The sequence below is a fragment of the Varroa jacobsoni genome, unplaced genomic scaffold, assembly GCF_002532875.2.
Source record: "Varroa jacobsoni isolate VJ856 unplaced genomic scaffold, vjacob_1.0 scaffold_1108, whole genome shotgun sequence".
NCBI classification, from domain to species: Eukaryota; Metazoa; Arthropoda; class Arachnida; order Mesostigmata; family Varroidae; genus Varroa; species Varroa jacobsoni.
The window spans coordinates 91534-109922 of NW_019214010.1; the positions used below are offsets into that span (position 1 = coordinate 91534).

General features: G+C 39.2%; 2 protein-coding genes across 6 annotated transcripts in view; one reads left to right on the forward strand and one right to left on the reverse strand.

Annotated features, from left to right (window-relative positions):
- The first annotated feature begins 28 nt into the window (after window positions 1-28).
- Window positions 29-18389, forward strand: part of LOC111266683 (uncharacterized) — a 62115-nt gene continuing 43754 nt past the window's right edge. Inside the window, exon 1 of the mRNA XM_086971025.1 lies at window positions 29-473. The gene's annotated coding sequence lies outside the window, so the exon portion shown is untranslated. The remainder of the gene's footprint in view (window positions 474-18389) is intronic.
- Window positions 10346-17396, reverse strand: LOC111266684 (uncharacterized). Of its 5 annotated transcripts, none has more exons than XR_015313535.1 (7): window positions 16688-17393; window positions 15618-15750; window positions 15118-15346; window positions 14650-14857; window positions 14176-14286; window positions 11111-11242; window positions 10346-10819 (listed from the first exon to the last, which is right to left on the reverse strand). XR_015313535.1 is itself a non-coding variant. In XM_086971019.1 (7 exons), exons 1-6 carry the CDS (start codon window positions 16925-16927, stop codon window positions 11632-11634), a joined length of 1101 nt encoding a protein of 366 aa, XP_086827145.1. In that variant the 5' UTR covers window positions 16928-17391; the 3' UTR covers window positions 11105-11242; window positions 11625-11631. The 5 variants fall into 5 exon arrangements, 4 of the variants coding, with proteins under 4 accessions (XP_022700124.1, XP_086827145.1, XP_022700127.1 ...); XM_086971019.1 differs by lacking the exon at window positions 10346-10819 and adding an exon at window positions 11625-11811 and having other exon boundaries at window positions 11105-11242; window positions 16688-17391; XM_022844392.2 differs by lacking the exon at window positions 10346-10819 and adding an exon at window positions 11625-11811 and having other exon boundaries at window positions 11105-11242; window positions 17088-17388.

Sequence of the window (18389 nt, forward strand, 5' to 3'; positions counted from 1 at the left end):
GGAGAGGGACCGTTGGGATCGTGTGCTCGCGACGTTCGAGCAAGAAGTGAGCTAGCATGCGGGTGAGTGAGTGAGTGAGGAGAGGCCGGAGTGGAGAATACTACAAAGCGTTAAGGAACGTTCCCGCTCCTGAGCTGGCATAGGCCGTTTCTACTATTAGTACCACAACTAGCAAGCATTGCCTTACAACGGTTGGTTTAATGGTGAATCGTGGTCAGTTCTGTCAATCCAGTCGGTCTATCGACTTGAAAATGCTTTGCCGCTTAATCGTGTGCATCGTTGGGTTAAATTACTGTCTAATACAACTGACATAGTATGCGGTGTAGCTAAGAAGTGGGAGACGTGCTTAGCTTACTCACATTCGTTTCTAACAAAATTGCGTGAGTGACGACGATTACAGCCACGACGACGAGTGTTGGTGTTGATCGAGGCCGGCAGAAATAACGAGGAAAAGAAACACAGGCACCTCATTGGTACTCACAAGCTCATGCTTTGGTGAATTGTATGCCAGCTATGTGGTTTTAATAGGTAAAACACACAAACTGTGGAGTCCTTGCCCATAATCAAAATCTAACGATAACATAGTCTGCGAGTGAAAAAGTGAAATTTACTAAAAATTGTATTGTGTATGACATTTTCTCCGGTTCCGTCGAACATGCTAAAGTGCAGTGTGTCATTGGTTGCATAGTACAGGGTAACAATAGTTGTAATAGTAGTCTTTATTGGAGTAGAGAAGAATTAGGAAAATCCAAAGCCATAGAAGAAATAGGAGCAGCTGTGCTGTTTCTTTCATTCATCGTCGTTGTAGCCTTTCGAAGCACCGTCATCCGCTAAAGGTAACAAGAAACGAAGCTAGGTCTACGAAGTCATTTTACTAAATGCTCATTTAAACGATCGCTGACAGCGCTGCCGTGCGCGGTATATGGGCCTGATGATCGTAGTCTATTCCTTGGTCGGTATCTACCCTTGACCTCACTGTCTGTTGTTTTCTTCCGACTTTGGTTGAACAAAGAGGACGCGCTTTTGGTTAATTTTTTCTTTACCATACAACGCAAGTACATTCCGCCCGAGGGAGCTCTTCGATCTGGCGACAACAACAGTTCGTGTTCAAGTTTCGAGCGATGAGCGTAAGCAGCTGCCGCTGGTGGCGGTAGGGGTCGTTGTTTAACCAGGCGTAACTGAAGCCGAAAGAGACTGGGGAAACGCTTGGTGTAGTCGGATTTTCCACCAATGGGAAATAGCAACAAAAACGTGCAGCGTATGGTTTCTGCCAATACAGTTAGGGCAGAAGGAATGCGTCTACTGCTAAACGGCGGTAGGCGGAACGGCAAGCTAAGATGGCCATTTGACAGCCTTGCTAACGATACCAGAATTTATTAAGCTAAAAACACACGAGCCCACCAATTTAACCATCAGACCAAAACGACAGAGCAAAATTTTTGGAGTCGTAGGGGCTAAACTATTCCACTTGAGGAGTAACGACCAAATATTATCATCAAAAGCGCTTAAGCTCAGGGAAAACGTAGATAAACTTATACCCCAATATGTCACTTAAATACAACCAAGCAACTATTGCAAAAAAACTACCAAGCTATACAACCAGCGCATAGAATAGATATTGCTCAACTGCAGAAGCTCATTACTTAAACATCCTGGACATTGGCTATAAATACTGTTAAGAAACATATATTTCCCGTTGGCATTCTTACCATTGCCCTAGGTAAACTTGCCATTGCGCATGAAGAAAATGTCACCGACTGTATTTACCAGCGCAGAGGTTTTCGTCATCAAACATGCACTCAGACATGCAGAGTTCAGATTCACAAAACAAAGAACAGACGAACGATATTACACCTTTTGTTTCTTCTGGTGCAGTAACAGCAGATGAAAATTTACACGCGTGCGATGATATTGTTGAGAATTTCTATATAGTATTAGCTATCATCAAGCAATTACTCTGTAGTTTGAGCAGGAAATAATGTCAAATTATTGCTCATATGGAACAAAAATTGTTGTGAGCCTTGATATTACAGGTTGCATTATGATGGCTGTGAAAAATCGGTTTAGTTAGCTTGAACGGCAACTACGTGAATCAGGCTTCTTTCAAAAGGTGTAATCTATTCATTCGCGTGGATTTTCCAATTATGCCGAGATTAGCACGAATCTTCTGCAGTCGATGTTAATAGTGATGCCTACTGTCAGCTCCGTGTACATAAATAGTGAATTTGAGCAAATAAATTTCATTTACCTAAAACGTTTTTGTGTGACACGTAAACTTTGCCAAGAGAGAGAAGTGTCGCATGGAGTAAAGTATTTTTAGTAACTAACACCCTACGTATATCTTCCGATAGTTTTCGTGTTGTCATGGGAGCAAATTGTATACGCTATACAATGTAATGTAAACATGTCTCTTATTTTTTTGACCATATTTGCCATACGGGTGGCCCCGATCGTTGGTACGCTAACCTATACTTTAAACAAGAGGCAATATCTGGTCGTGGACAATTATAATGTGTATAAAAATAATAGTACTCATAATAATTATTAGAAAAAGTTCAGATTACGCCAACTACAATGGTTGTTGTTGCTCTTTAAAGCTGCGTGAATGACGGCAATCGCGGTCTTATATAATTTTTCTTTCAACTGATAACCGGATATAAAAAAAAATACGTATCTTAGAGATTCCTTCCTGGAAGACTTTACTGCATCTGTTCGAAGAAAGGTACTGTATACGTAGTTCGTAACTAAAAAAAGAAAGCCTAACAAAATAGGTAAACACAAGACGAGGACACTGAACTTTTACGAAACCTTACGAAAGGTATACCTGCAGCATACTAGTAGGAAAGATAAAAACGATTACAGAGCAATGATCTTAGCCGCAAAGTCTTTTGAAGGCAATACGTGCATTACTTCGAATGTAAATTCGTGTGCGATCTTGCCAAGCGCCTTCTGAAGGGGATCCAGTACGATGACCTAATGGTATCGAAGGTAAACGGCGTGTGCTAACATCGAATATACAACGTGAATAGATGAAAACACATTGCAGCTTATGACAACGGTTACGCGCAGGAGACCTGGTAGTTCCTCAAGAGCAAGGAAATTAGGCATACGAAGACGCATGACCGTAAGGCAAACTAAAAGGGCATTATGCATGCTGCTGTAACTAGCATCCCCGCATTGGGCTCCGGCTAAAATGACCCTAGTTTTCAGTCTAGCCGAGACTTCCAGAAGGATAAAACGCACATAATATCAAACTAATATCCCTCGGTGTTTCGAGTTTTACGTCCGGTATCGCCGTTAGGCGTTCCATGAGACATCTGGCTCCCAGCACAGAGCGAAGTGCGTCTATGCCCGGGTCTGAACCGGAACTGAAACCATGCCTGTTAACCCTGAGAACAAAAATCACGATCGGAATCGGAATAGGATAGGTTTATGTTGCAACATAGGAAAAATCTACAGCGTTCAACAACTTTACAACAACAAGGACAAGATTTGCTGTTTACTGTTCCATAGTAAATGCTCTAGCGTCAAATGAAGGTAACGAACACTGTGATAGTGTATTTATAACCGCCCAATTGAGACCATCCCATGAAATACCAGAAACAAATCTAGGCGTGCTGTTGTTTCTAATTCGTTTTCTTGTAACCCCTATTTCATAGATGTTTGAATCATAAAGTTGCATCATAGCTCTTCATATGTATATAATACACTTCTACATAACCCGGTTAAAGGTTGTAACGAGAACGACTGCGATAAGCGCTAAATTTACATACAACAGATCTTATAGCTGACCTATTGACGTGTCACCAATACGTTGTTTTTGTTTTTGAATTACTTGAACTATGTTTTGATTTTGCATAAATGGCAGGTTAAATGGAATATGGGTTATTAAGTACCTGAATATCCTTGGACCAAAATCAGTAGTAAACCGAAAGCGATCCTTAATTGGTAGACTTGATTTTTTATAAGATTTTAAATGTTATATTCGCGTGAATCAGGCTTGGTCAAAAGAATTGTGTAATTATCTAATTTGATTTTTTGAAACAGACACGTTTTTATCCCAAAAATTCACGATACACACGAGTACACATATTTGAGGCACCGTTTTCTATTCTAAATCGATAACTGATTGGCCCCTCAGATAGACTAAGTAGATTAGTTCTTGCTGATGGAATGGGCTCATCGTTCGAACGGTAATAATTTGCAGAGGTATTCAAATATCTACTTATAAATCGGCCGGTTTTAATCGTCACCGGCTATTTGCATACATGAATCTCATTGAATAATACAAAGATGTAGGCTAATAATAAGCATGTAATGGATTAAGGTCATCGAACATACCTGAGTTCATTACAATGTCCCACCGTAGATATTCTTGTCAATAATATAATATCTGATGGGGCAGCCAGAATAACGCTGTGCCGTAAATACTGACAAACTGCGTACTAATACAATACGTCCTTTAAGCAGATACGTGGGGAAGTTTGTTCGACCCAGGTACCGCTTCATCGAGAAGATCAGCCTTTTGTTTTATTTGGTTCCCCTATGCAGACGTAGGTTTAGGCAACACTGAAGAGATGGTCTCATTAACTCTACAAATGAAATCATAGCTATTAATTACAGAATGATTTCAGCGGAATCATTCCAGTATGATTGTCTAATGTAATCGGGGAAAAACAGAACCAGAATCTAGTTTCATTTCCAGTTGAGAGGAACATTATTAAGAGAGAAAGATGACTTGTTGTTTAAAGTAATATGTAATTCCATAGAAAAAATTGCATGTTCAAAACCAGTGAAGGTTAACGGGTTGGTACAGTCAGCTTTAAACAGCATCATATCTTTATAGATATATAGGCCCGTTTACACGCAGCTATACGATTCAAATTCTCGTATCGACTTAATGTCGTTCCACGATCGGCCTTCAGGGTGAGGCAACCACTTAGACGGCAGTGACCCCTGTTTATTCCTCAGTGCTTAAGACTCCTGCTCTCAACTGATAAAACCACACAGCCGTTAGTAAACGACCGTTTGATATAATACGTTAAAGAAATAACAAGATGATACCACTAAGGTCTTGCCCCTGTTATTTCCTATGCAAAATCGACTTTTTACCTGAATGCTCATGCTGAGGCTGAACGTTACGCTCGTAACTAGGTATTTACTTTGGCGTTGCGTATAAGGCGATTGTCGTATTGCGATTGCAACAACGATGTACCGTAGCATTGGCGGCAAAAGCAGTACTTCTTCTGCGAAAAAGTAACTACCTACAGAAAACGTGAAAAAGGGCAAAACAGTAGAGCCAACAGAGAAGGAAGATAAGAAGAAAAGTACGTCTCAGTTGCAATTCTTCGTCAGGATTATAAAAACGACCTGCAAGATAAACTTATTTCGATATAGCAACGATTTCGATGCGAATAGCGTCACTTTTTTTATTTTCAGTAACAACAGCGTTTTACGTAGATAAATTGATAATGATATTTTTAAATAATTCTTCGCATTATCGCGGTAAGAAAAATACTGGTTTAAACAAAAAAATATTGGATATTAGTCTGAGAAACAATGAGACCAAATATTCGAAGTTAGTACATGCACTATATCGGATCCTGGTGATAGTTAATATAAGAAAATAATTAAATTCCCGATATCAAGCCTGAGAAGAATCACTTCATCGAAAGGGTCTGTTATACGTTCTGCTGGATGACAAACGCATGTTGCCATGTTGATGTTGATAGTAGACTGAATAGTGCCATAAATGCTGTCAATATAGTCCAATCTTGTACGAGGCACGTAAGTGACACAAAAGCTGCATCAGCAGAGCCTGATTCTAAAATACTAAACTGCATAGTGAAGCTAACGAATTTTCAGCGGTTTTCAACCAAATTAGGATGTTTAAACTTTTTGATTAAGCGCAGTTCAAAGCTACATTTGAATTTTAGTTATGGATGGTTTAAAGTAGATGCCCGTCACGAGTAATCAAACACGAACTGCTGACATCGTTCCTTAATGGTCCAATCCTAATCAATCTCTTCGAGAAAACCAGGTAGGTCATGTGGATTGCTTCTGGCAGTCTTTAAGACAATAGCGGTAAAATTTGAAATTTCATCTGGTCTTTAAAATCCCCAAAAAGTTGAGAATCAGCCTTTATAGCACCATCAAAAGTAGATCAATACGATTAAAAGCGCCTCAAGACGCTGGCCCATAGCAATACTTCGGTGGACTATATCTAAATGCACATTGTTTACGCCCTGGATCTCAAGACGAAAGCGACTCTTTGTTACGATCGTTACATAGCACTTCCTGATTTACCTATAAACTTTCTACCTGTAAGAAATCGAATGTTATAGTAGGTACATCGTCGGTGTTTGCTATTTCAAATGCAGGAAATAGAGGAATCTGGCATATCATAAATAAACAATGCTTTCCTAACACGTTCGCAATAACTTAAAAGCTTTTCGAAAACAGACGATCAAAAATGGTCCGCTCTTTGAGTAACGAGTCGAAATACCATTAGGTAGACAGTGGCTTATTGTTATGTTAGATTAATCGTTGTAATAGCCATCGACGTCATTCGGTATATCTGTACGGTCACACTGGGCAACACCGCCCTATCTGAGGTCCTACTATTCGTTCTCTACAGAGACGACTGAACAGTGTATCGGGCTTTCTAGGCTGTTACAAACGACTGGATTTATTCCTGCTGTTGTGTAATTTCGTATCCGAATATCCAAAAAAAAAAACTTTCTTGATAAGACTGTTTGGGAAAACCTTATTTTGAACAACAATCATCCTGTTCGTGGTCCAAAACATTTCACTGACCATCCATCTGACATCACCAAAATCTAAGCGTGGACAACCACATATGTACACCTCGATGTGTAATACCAGCTCCTATCGGCTGGACATTTAGATTAACTGTAGTCAATTCGAGCTCAAGCTTACTGCTAGCTTCCAATAAAATAAGGAGACAAACAAGTTTGCTTCATATATTTTATCGCGCCAATCATTGTACAGCTTATTTAATACCAATAAGAATTTGAAATGCCAATAAATCGTCCGGGCGTAACCTGTCTGTGTTACCATAAATGAAAACTCGTGTTTGAAAAGCCTATCCCTAATAAAAGATTCTCAAAAAGCGAAATTCATGCACATAACGACAATGAAGAAGTTCACTCTCGTTGTTAATATTGCTATGCCGATGACATAACACATAGAGAAAGAATGATGTGATTAAATCTTAAACACCAATCAATATTGACATCTGAATAGAAAGAATATAGTACGAGGAGTAATGGTCCAACGCGAACATAAAAAAGAGACAAAAAAAAAAAAAAACATTGAAGTTATTTGCTAAAGGAAATCGATGAGCTTAAAAAGTAGAAAATCTTTCCGGACTACCCGGATATAGATAGAAATACTACTCGGAATTAATTTTCAACTTTTTTTTTTTGTACGTGCGAAAAGCTTCTGTAGTCCGACCATAGTGTTGGCGTTGCAATAAAAAAAAATTGCGTTAGTAAAAGTTCAGTCGTTATTACGCTAAAGGCACCCATAGGTGATGTAAAAACTGAAGCTTTTTGCATAAGCCTTAAATATTCAGAGATAGATACCTTACCAGATACCTGTCATAATCGTATCGTGTAATAATCGTGGGCAGCAATTATTTAAAAAAATAAGGATGCCTTCTGTCTATCAAAAACAAAAAGGCTAGTAGCACTAGCGATTTTCTGAATAGCTGTCTGGATATCGATAAAATCTGGTAATATTAACAATAATAAGATAACGATAGGTATCTATGTTTTGTTCAAAATAGTTATCAGCAATGTGCGGTTATTTTAAACCAATGAATGATACTATGAGCAATTAGCCTTACGAACGGTGAACAACGGCAGGATATTTTACGTCCCATTCATAGTCTTCGTTACTATTTGGTTTGGCCTCCGTTGAGTCCTTGTCTGGATGCTTTTATGAGCCGCATAACCATGGAAAATACAAACTGTCTGCCTATAGTTTGGCCTTCGAATATGCAAATGTTATAGCACACGACCGTTTGCGTCAAAAAAAAAAAATGACAATTGCAGATTTTGAAATATTTTTCCCGAATATTATACTAGAACTTTTATTGTTATTATCTGTCTGAGTCATTTATGAAGGGTACGATATTCTCTGGGTGTTTAATTTACTTTGCTGAAATCAGTACAGCGTATTTTCTTTACGATATATATTTATGAAATTCTATATAATTTCAGTGTAGATACGCTTAACTCTATTAACTCAACTTAATTAAACTTTAATTGCAATTCATCTTTACTGATTCTTTAGAATGCTCAACTAATCAACGCGAATCAATCGAACATTGCCGGCTACAAAACTAAAATTCTAAATTGAGAAAACGGCGTTTTGTACATCAGGCAAATTTATGATGTAAATGTACAGGTATTTTGTTTAAGTTAACGAAAACAGTTCATAAGGGGAGCATTTACATGTTGTTAAAATTATCAGCTCATTATTTCACCTGACAGGGTTATAATGGTCAATTATGTGGTTGCCATGTTACCTTGGCCATCGTTCGTGCTCGTCCCGCCGATCAATAGTATGAAGCAATTCAGAAACAGATGCCAAATATTACGAACGTGACGAGGTAATCTTCCCGTCCTATGTTGTGTCCCCTAATATCCTATGCCTTTTCTTCTTCTAATTATGTACAGATCAATCTTCCTCAAGATGCTGACTAGCGCTTATCTTCCACTGGACGGCCACGTCCTAGTCGCACTCATTTTAAGTATAGTGGGGTGGAGGTGGCTGGTCATGGATGTATGCATCCCAACATCAATTCCAGGGACTTCCTGGGCTTCTATTCATAAGAGTATTAGTATTACTATTAGCAGTGGTAGCAAATCAGAACGGATCAGTTTCAGTGCTGTAAGGACCTAAGCTAAAATGTCGCTTACCTCTAACCATCGCTATAACATATTTAGAATCGTTATTCGGTGTGTACATGGCTTAGGCCTAAAGATGGGTGAAAGGTATCTAACGATCAATGGGGTTCTATACGTAGCTGATATACACATCCACATTCACCAATTTGGACATACGTACATACTTACTTAGATAGAAAAGTACATCTACTGCACAGAGACAAAGGCGAATGAATCCCTGGGTGGCAAATCTTCTTTTTATCTCGGCCATTACGCCTGATCAAATTCGGCTAAACTTCTCTTCTTTCTACTTCGTCGTGATGTTGGGCAATGATTACACTTGTCCTCCGGTCCAGCCACCGTCTCGCAGCAGCTCGCCTGCTCTTAGATTTCGCATTGAGATCCATAGGAAGAATGAGTAGCCGACCTAACCAAGTATATGTAATGCAAGGGGTTGACCATAGTGAGCAACGTTTGACCAGACCACCTATAAAGTGTGGGGTGGGATGGGAAAGGGAAAAAAGAATCGAAGCAAAACGCCGTCCGATGAGATGGAAAAGCACCGCTTTATCTTCAATCGTTCGTACGGAATAATCCTGGAGCATGCCGATAAGCGAGAACTGTAGTAGACATATTTGAACGCACACAAAGGACAATGCTATAGATTTCGGCTATTTTGCGGTTGATCTCTGACCATTAGTCGAGCAGGCACTACGGGCGCCGTTTGCCACCATTTTATTCTGCACTGTGGACTATAACCCAAGCGAAATGGGTGGGAAGAGATAACAGCAGCAGCAGAGCCAGCAACAATTATTCGTCCGTGATCACTCTAAATATCAACTTCGTAGTTGGCCTTCTACAGTAATCATAGTGAAGTGGTCTATTTCTTCTTAAAATCCCCGATATGCGCAACTTGGCGAATATCAGGGACTTCAGGTCCTAAAACACTAACCCAAGCTTTTCTGTTGCTTCAATATATTCTGACCAAATTATGTAATCGATGTGTCTCTTTGCATCGTTCTGGGTCAATCCGTGAAATGTTATTATTTGCGTCTTAGCAATCTGCCCTGAAAGAAAATCTAGGAAAACTATTGCACTATCCCGCCAAGTTAGTAAGCGGTTTACCTATAGCTGTGCCAGTTAATACGCGGCCAACCTAAATTAGAATTGGAAATCCGAAAACATTAAACCGAGAGAAAACTATCAACAGTAAAATCACTCCAGGTACAGATTCTGTGGAAGAGTTCAAGAAGTTGGTTGCAAGAAATGCTTTGCATATCTTTGTCCTACTATTCAACCGTCTATCTTGAACGAAGCTTTTTGAGCTCACGTCTTCTGTTTTCTGCTAGAACTCGAACTACCACAGAGATAAGCTTCGTCGAGTTTTACGACGCACCAAACACTGATTAAATAATTCAGTAAGAACCAACTTAAACGAAAGAAACATTACCGTCAGGGTAAAATATTTATTCCGTAATACCAATTTCGTCTACAGATTCATGGCAACCTACATCCGATTCACAAAGTTGTTCCCACATCACTGACAAATATTTTACGCTCCGCTACCCACAATCCTAGAACAAGCGAATTGTTCAGTCAATAACAAATACTGCATTAAAATACTAACAAAAATAGAGCTTGTTTCGTTGTTGTCGTCGTAATTGTATCAGGAAGACACAAGATCGCTGTCGAATCGTCTACTATTGACATGTTCTACTTGTAAATCAAAATACCATACGGTGTTTGATCTCAAGAGATCATCACGAAGACGTTACTGTTCTACATCATTCACGAGCGTTCTTTCAGGTTACAAATCTTGAAACAGAAGACGATAAGATGGTTCAACATGGTGAGTCCTGGTTGAGGCATGACATGTCATACCTTCGCACATTTCCTCCATATTTCTATATTCGTATGAACAGAATACTACTATTAGAAAAGGAATCGCATTGTATCACATTATAAATCTTAGCTTGTAACCTAAAAACAACTTTTTTTCCTAACTAAATTTTCCTTTAAAAATTTAGTTCTTCGCAAGCGATTTCTGTAGATCTGAGGTTGTGGTTAAGGTAGATCGTGTAGATCCCAAGCTCTCAGCAGCAAATCGCGCCATGTCAGCTAGTTAAAAACACTTCGCACATACGAATTTCGTATGATTCACTACTAGTACTTAGAAAATAATCACTTCTACACACCATTTTTATATTTGCGTTATACGCTGCGGCCGGAAAATTGACGAACATCTAGTAAATTCATCGGTTTAGTTGGCCACCAAGAAGGCTGTCTTAAGTCGACGTCCCCCGACAAAAACAGTTATCCTGCACGATCTATACGACCCATAGTTATTGGCAAAGGCAGAAAAATGCACGTAGTGAAAATAAGTTTCACATTAATTTAAATAATACGTACGCACCGCACAGTTATGTTGGCAGATTGCTAAAATATACAAACGTACAACTAAGAGACAAGTAAAACAACTTGAACTTCTGAGTCGACTAAATTCCAACCTGTCTTATGTCCTAATGTTTATATAGTAAAAAAAAATTTTCGCTGAACAAGTTTCCTATACATAATAGTACATACATTTCAGCGTGACTAAAACAGAAAGATAATAATATTGTGTAAACTCTATTAGACAGACAGACAGACAGACTGACTTCGTGGTACTTTATCTGAATTTGGTTAGATAGAGTCAAAATAAAGATGCACCTTTGTTTTATAGATCTGAGAATTGACTTTGCAATTCTTGTGGCTTGATCACCCGAAAGCTGCATGTTAGATCCGCAGACACCATCAAGATTGCTGCACAATTACTAAATTCATTGCAATAGTTCGGAGCTGAAAATATCGTAACGAGCCGACGGTCCCCAAAAAACTCGTAGCCATCCTGAACAACCTATAAATATTTAGTCACTCAGTAAATTCACACAGTGCCTAGGCATACTGCAGCTGTATTGTACCAGAGAGCTGAGAATTTGTATCATTAAAAAACCAAATCGATGGTGCAGAAACGGTAGTGTTTTACATCACGTATGGGTTAATGAGTCAACAACTATTCACGTAGTAACACGACTCATTCCTCATGCAAATTAAGTACAAAAATACCCTCAAAACAGATTACTTAGTCCCTAACCTGACAACAATATAACCAACCGCACATATTGAAACTGGGGGCGGCGTTATTCTTGGTGCTGAAAGGCAACTAAGTCTTCCCATAAAAAAAGAAAAAAAGTACAAACTCATCATGTTTGGAACAGGACTCCGTTCGGCTTTTAAATAACCTGTCGAGGTATTCTATAAAGCAAATCGAAATATCTACAACGAAACACCAATATCTAATAATCCTAGAAATTTCAATGCAGAAGAGTGTCTAGTGTCACTACTACTTGGTGAAATGATCCTAATTTTGAGTGAATAACAAGATCGAATACGTTCAACTCTACAAAATGAACGGACTCTTCGGACGTCGCTTAAGATTAGTGTGTATCTACTAGTGTGCTTAGTACAGCAACGCTCGTTGCTGCCTAAAAGCCTTAGCACAAGCTGATCACAAAAGTCACTCTCGCTGAAAATCCAAGCCAAAGTGTAAGACGAACTTCTATAGGAGCAGCTCTTGCCAAAAGCCTTGACAAAGAAGAGATGGTTCTTAACTTCTAGAGTGAAACAGGGCTATAGCACTTTGTTACTCAACGAAAAATCGCATTATCCACACTGTAGTTCCTGTAATGTGTGATGATTCAATAAACAACTCGTCATGCTCCAATATCCAGGTGCTATGCGATGATCACATTTACGATCTTACGCAACTTCAAATCATAACGTCTGTCGTTGCTGTACCTAGACCTGAAGAATAGCAATTGCAATAGCATGATTTATAATTTAACTATCGACTGGAATCACTGTTTTTTCCACTTGCCGTAATGTGAGCACAGCGTACAAATACTTTGTTTAGTGCGCCATATCTCGACGAGAACTCCTAATTCCAACAGCAATTGACCATAGTTTATGTAGAGCTATCATCAAACGTACTAGTCGTAAACTTAGAACAGAACGTAATGATGAAGCACGAACTTCTCTTCAGAAAAGCCGCAGAAGATGCTGGCCAGAAGAAAATTCATCATAATATTTTTGCTGCCATGCGAAGAAATCAAACAACGCGAAGCCCTGTCCGTCGATGTTCCAAATAACCTGCATAGGATTAATGACGTTGTTACCTCTTCCGTCAATGTCAAGCGCTTGGTATAAAACTAGCAAGCAAGCGCAGCGAGACGCCGGGATGTTTTTTTGCTCTTGTTTTTCGAAAACGCAGAATTAATACTAGCCTATCAGATCAGGTAATAGTGTAACCGAAGCATTCCGCTACCATGTAGCTACCGGAAAAGCAAAATGACTAGGCTTCCTCGAAATCTATCCACCGCCAAACCAACATCTAAGTGGGCATTACAAAGACTTTGAAAAACAAATGTTTTTTTGCGATTTTCAGAAATGAAAATTATAGACCATGCACGAGATTGCGTAAGCAATTGTCTTCACGCTGTATTATATGCTTTACCAGCATGAAACAGTCTTCAGCAGAGATAAAAGCATGATCTCAAGGATCGAAGGCAGTTCATATGACAGGCTGCCTATTGCCTATAATCAATATTAGAACACATAGGCGTAGAATACGATGATGTTACGACGCGATTTGAAATGTTCAAACGAACATGCTTTTGGTAAGATTTAAATAAGTACCCCGAGCAGTAAAGATAATTAAGCGAAAACTTACTGCAAGGCGCGCAATAGTCAGCAGCTCGTTTAGTTGACGTACGAGCAGCAACGCTCGTTCTAATCTATGATCTTAATGATGTAAACAATTAAAACACCCTTTATGAAAAAATAGCAACGTTATTATTATGTTAAATAAACATGTCAGTGCTGTTTGTCCTTTCAGGCACATGAAAAAAATATTGACCAAATACTTGCTTTCATTGAAATGCGGCTTATAAAAGGGCGATAAATTTATCCCGAATACACCGTTGATGGACACGGATTGGAAATGTCCAGACAGATACGCACACAAAAAGAATTAATATAGAAATGAACAGCGTTCTACTGTATACCTCTACATCTGTTAGATTTGCTTAAGAGAAACTTTGTGCCTAGCTTTCCAATACGGGTAAAGCCGATCCTTTTCAGGGTCGAAGGCTTGGATCTCACTCCTTTCCAATATGCAATCTATGCAGTTGAGGTAACAGATGATGGATGTTGGAACGCTTACCTGGTGAGCCCGACACAACAGGTCGAAGTTATTCTTTTCTAGAAACGCGTTTAACTGTGGGACTCCGAACAGGTACGATACTCCGCGATCACTCCGCCTCCATTCAGAACCCTTTTGTTCAGTATAATAAAAAAAAAAAAACACAAAAAAGCGTTTACACGTAAACGTTCCCTACGTTTGCGTCTGGAGTATATTTGCTTAAAGTAATCTAGGCTGTAATAGAGTCGGTCCAAAATACGGACTTACATACTATAGCAACCGTTATGACTTCAAAAAGTATTGCGCTATCTTTTATCTTGAAATTGAGAAGGTTATTTGTTGGGTGAAACAAATATTAATTGCCCACACCAGATACCGAACACGATGCCTATTCCTTAAACTATAGACCATCATACTGTGCGAAACGTAGAAATAAGCGAATACATAATATATACGGACCACTGTGAGACCCTTAATTTCTCCTAATAGCGTTACCATGTAGGGGTCCGCCCACAGGAGATCGCATACAAGTCCCTCTTGGGGAACTTCGGGAATCGGCCGATCCATGCACGCAACTTGCCTCAAATCCCGTAGGTCAGGTGACAGACCACCATGACAGCAAAATATTTTTTCGCCCACAACAGCTGCCAACGGTAGGTAGCCGAATACCTCATTGATGCGATGATACAGAATGGCGTCAAACCTACCCACATTATGGAGAATAACTGATTTAATAAAGCTATGTTCACGTGTTCATTCTGCTAGCAAACAAAGTGATCAGAGTACGCTGCTTAACTATCACCTGTGGTATGTTTCTAAGAAAATCGTTAGCGACGTTGAACATCCCAATATAACTAGCTTCACCTCCTAAAGGTACTATTAAGCTGAAGATAGAATGAGGTTGTTCTACTATAATACACTAATGTTTCCTACCGTATAATACACTAGCTGTGAAAACCGTACCGATTCATGCATTCAAGAAAAAACCCGTAAACGGCATTTATCCGTAGGGATTCGTGGTTGCCTCGGAGAAGAAAGACGTGTTCAGGGAAGCGAATTTTGTATATGAAAAGCAAAGCGATTACTTCCAAAGACGCTCGGCCTCGATCAACGTAGTCGCCCAAAAACAAATAATTTGTTTTAGGCGGGAAGCCACCCTGCTCCAGAATTCTTAACAGGTCTGAAAATTGACCTGCAAAAAAGTTTGGCACGCATTTCCGAATCAAGATATTTAAATATTTTATATCATGCTTATATCAAACATATGAATATACGCAGCAGAACTCTCGCCCCTCTATATCACTTCCCTGACTAGAATTTAAACGCTTCTCAAATGGTCGAATTGTCATCTAGTGCGCGACAACTCCGGGTTCATTGCCTCCAAGGTAATTAATTTTCAGACGTAATGTCGACTTGAAGAGGTTTTAAGCCTAGCAACATAGAGCTAGCAAGAAGAAACTAACCGTGGATGTCACCAACTATATGCACTGGCACATCCAGATCGAGAAGCGTTGGTTGTGAATAGAAAATTGGTGTGACAAGATCGCACAAATCCATGATTTCCCATTTCTCCATTTTGCAGAACGCGCTCTTCATCTGGAATTCCAAACAATTGCTCACCAACTTTGATTCCCCATCATTGTCTTCTGTTGACCACGATACCTTGAATGCCTCGGTCACTTCACATTGTTTATTAGATATATATATATATATACATATATCTAATAAACTAAATATATATAATGTAGATATATATATATATATATATATATGTAATCTTTTAAACTGTAAAGGTACATTTCGACGACAATACACGACTGTGGCATAATACATTCTACATCATGATTTCAAAACATGGTTGACTATCAGTCGAATGTAATGGCTGTTAATTTTTTATAAATGTGCCCCATACGACAACAAGAGGATACATCCTTTTTTTTTAATTATAAAGTGAATTTGTTTACTTAGAGAAATTGAACCGCAATGAAGTCTGGCTCTTTCCATTGTGAATGTAAATCACCTTTTATCTGTGATCAGCCCTTATACTTGTCTGAGTGCTTTACAGATTTTATAGCAGAAAGCTCAAGGAAAGTACCCTTTGATAACCAGCGGAAGCCAGTTAAAGAAAAAAAGCGAAGCCAATATGCAAATAAGAGCCAATTTTCACGGGCAGTCGAATCTCGGATTAAAATGATTTTTACAAGCGCATCGTTTCAAATGGTACCGAATCTCAAATTACGAGTTAAAGTCAATGGTGAACATTTGAAACGACACTCATATGTGCAATCATCAAACAGTTTTTTGCCTTACTATCACGGCATTAATCTTACTGATCACCACCCATGACATACTTTTATACGACAATATGAGTTGTTAGAAAACAAATAATGGAACATTACAAGCCTCAAATCGTGGTGGTGACTAAATTATTCGCCGTGCACTTTATAACAATTCTGAACGTACGCTCTGATTTCCCATCATTAAAAAGGCTGCAGCTTGCAGAAATTTAAAGGAGCAGCAATTAACAACTGACCTTGCGCAATGTCAGCAATCGTCGTTCTAAGCAGTCAAGATCGAGTTTCCCGCGGGGGTCTTTGGCATTATTGATCCGCAAATGTTTTTTGTTACTGTGCCTTTCCTTATCTTTTTCACCGGCTCGCTCTCCAAGTGGCTTTGTTCGTGGTTCGTGTTTTTTTTTATCTGTTGGGGTTGTCATTTCCAGTTTTTTTTTGGCACCACCGGATCCGCCTTCTTTGAGCCCCTTTGAGGCCATTAGGACAGCGACACCTTGTTGCTGCTTCTTTTTTGCAGATACTATTTATTGATTTGTCGGGCGTGTTCAATTATGACGTTCGATTAGGCAGTGGGTAGGCTCCGTGCTGCCCGCATCTGAACGGTGTATACACACTGAGCAGAGATTGGTGAGCACTTACAGGGTTGGAAAGAAGGTTCCCATGTTCGACTTGTACTATGACCGCCTACAACATCGCAAAACCGGATTCCGAAAGCGGCAAAACAGCTTGTTATTACTCTTGTATAGATTATTTCAACTTTCAAATGATAGCTTATCGTAGTTGCCTTGTGCGACTTCCCTCCCTGACGTCCGTTTGTAGAGGTTTGTAGAAATCTGGCACAGAGAAAAGTGGAAAGGGATATAGGAAAGCGACAGCTAGCCCGCCTAATTCAAAATCTGCTGGGTGCCATGGGTTATCAATAATATCAGGAGCTGTAAACAGAATGATATGCTGGTATCGGGCATTTGCTATACAATCTAGATATGGCCTGGACAGGCGTTAAATTAGTATAATAGAAAACTTCCGTGTCGAATAAAACCGATGGTCTGTCGAACGACATGTCTACTGCCGGACAGCAAACTGTCTTGGAACCTACCTGATTATATCCATTGGCCTATAACTCTCAGATGGCATAAACAATAAAACATGTGCGCCTAGAACGAGTAGGAATAGTACATCGTTTAGGTTACTACGAAGGAACGGAGCGTAATTAAAAAAAATGTACACAGATTCCTTTTCTGAATAGTACAGTGGTGACGGATCTGAGATAAAGAGTAGATTGCCAGCTCCTAAGCTACACCTATTTACGTTTACTGTTTTACTATCACTTCCGCATTCCGTAACAAATGTTTGTGTTCTTCTTATTTAGCGTACCTACTTTACTAAATTCATTTTAGTTTGGATCTCTAAATACAAATCGGAGGAAAACTCTAGAAAACTGTGCGCTACATTTTCTAATTATTACTTAACTGTGATATGAAATCAACAAGGTCTTTTGCTTACTGTTTGAGTAGACGGCTTAACCTCCGTTGGCCAGGCAATGTTGAATGCGCAGATTCTTAAACTCCTTAAAACTCCTCAGTAGACTTTGCCTGACGGTTTCACTTTTTCGAAGCAGCTGAATTAGACTGTCCCTTAGAATCAACTAGGAAATAATGTATTCTATACGAAGGTAAATGTTACAGTCATTTAAACTTCTAATCGACTCTGCAGGAGGTCCTTTAAAAGGTTATGCCGGGACCGTATGGAAAAAATGTCTTCAATGTACCATCATAATAGTCTACACTTATTGCGCGGTAGCCATTTATTTATATGTAGTGCTATACTTCTGGTAGCAGCAAACTTCACCGTGCCATCCTAATACGCATTATATTATGATAGGCCTTTCATTTTTGTTTATGATCGTTGCCGTTTCTTTTAATTAAAGTAGCCAGAGAAGGT

Coding starts and splice junctions, on each gene's coding strand:
- LOC111266684 (XM_086971019.1), bottom strand. CDS start 16,927: ATGGCCTCAAAGGGGCTCAAAGAAGGCGGATCCGGTGGTGCCAAAAAA. Junction 15,347..15,617: donor TATAGTTGGTGACATCCACG/GTTAGTTTCTTC, acceptor ACTTTTTTGCAG/GTCAATTTTCAGACCTGTTA. Junction 14,287..14,649: donor TGTGGGCGGACCCCTACATG/GTAACGCTATTA, acceptor ACTGAACAAAAG/GGTTCTGAATGGAGGCGGAG.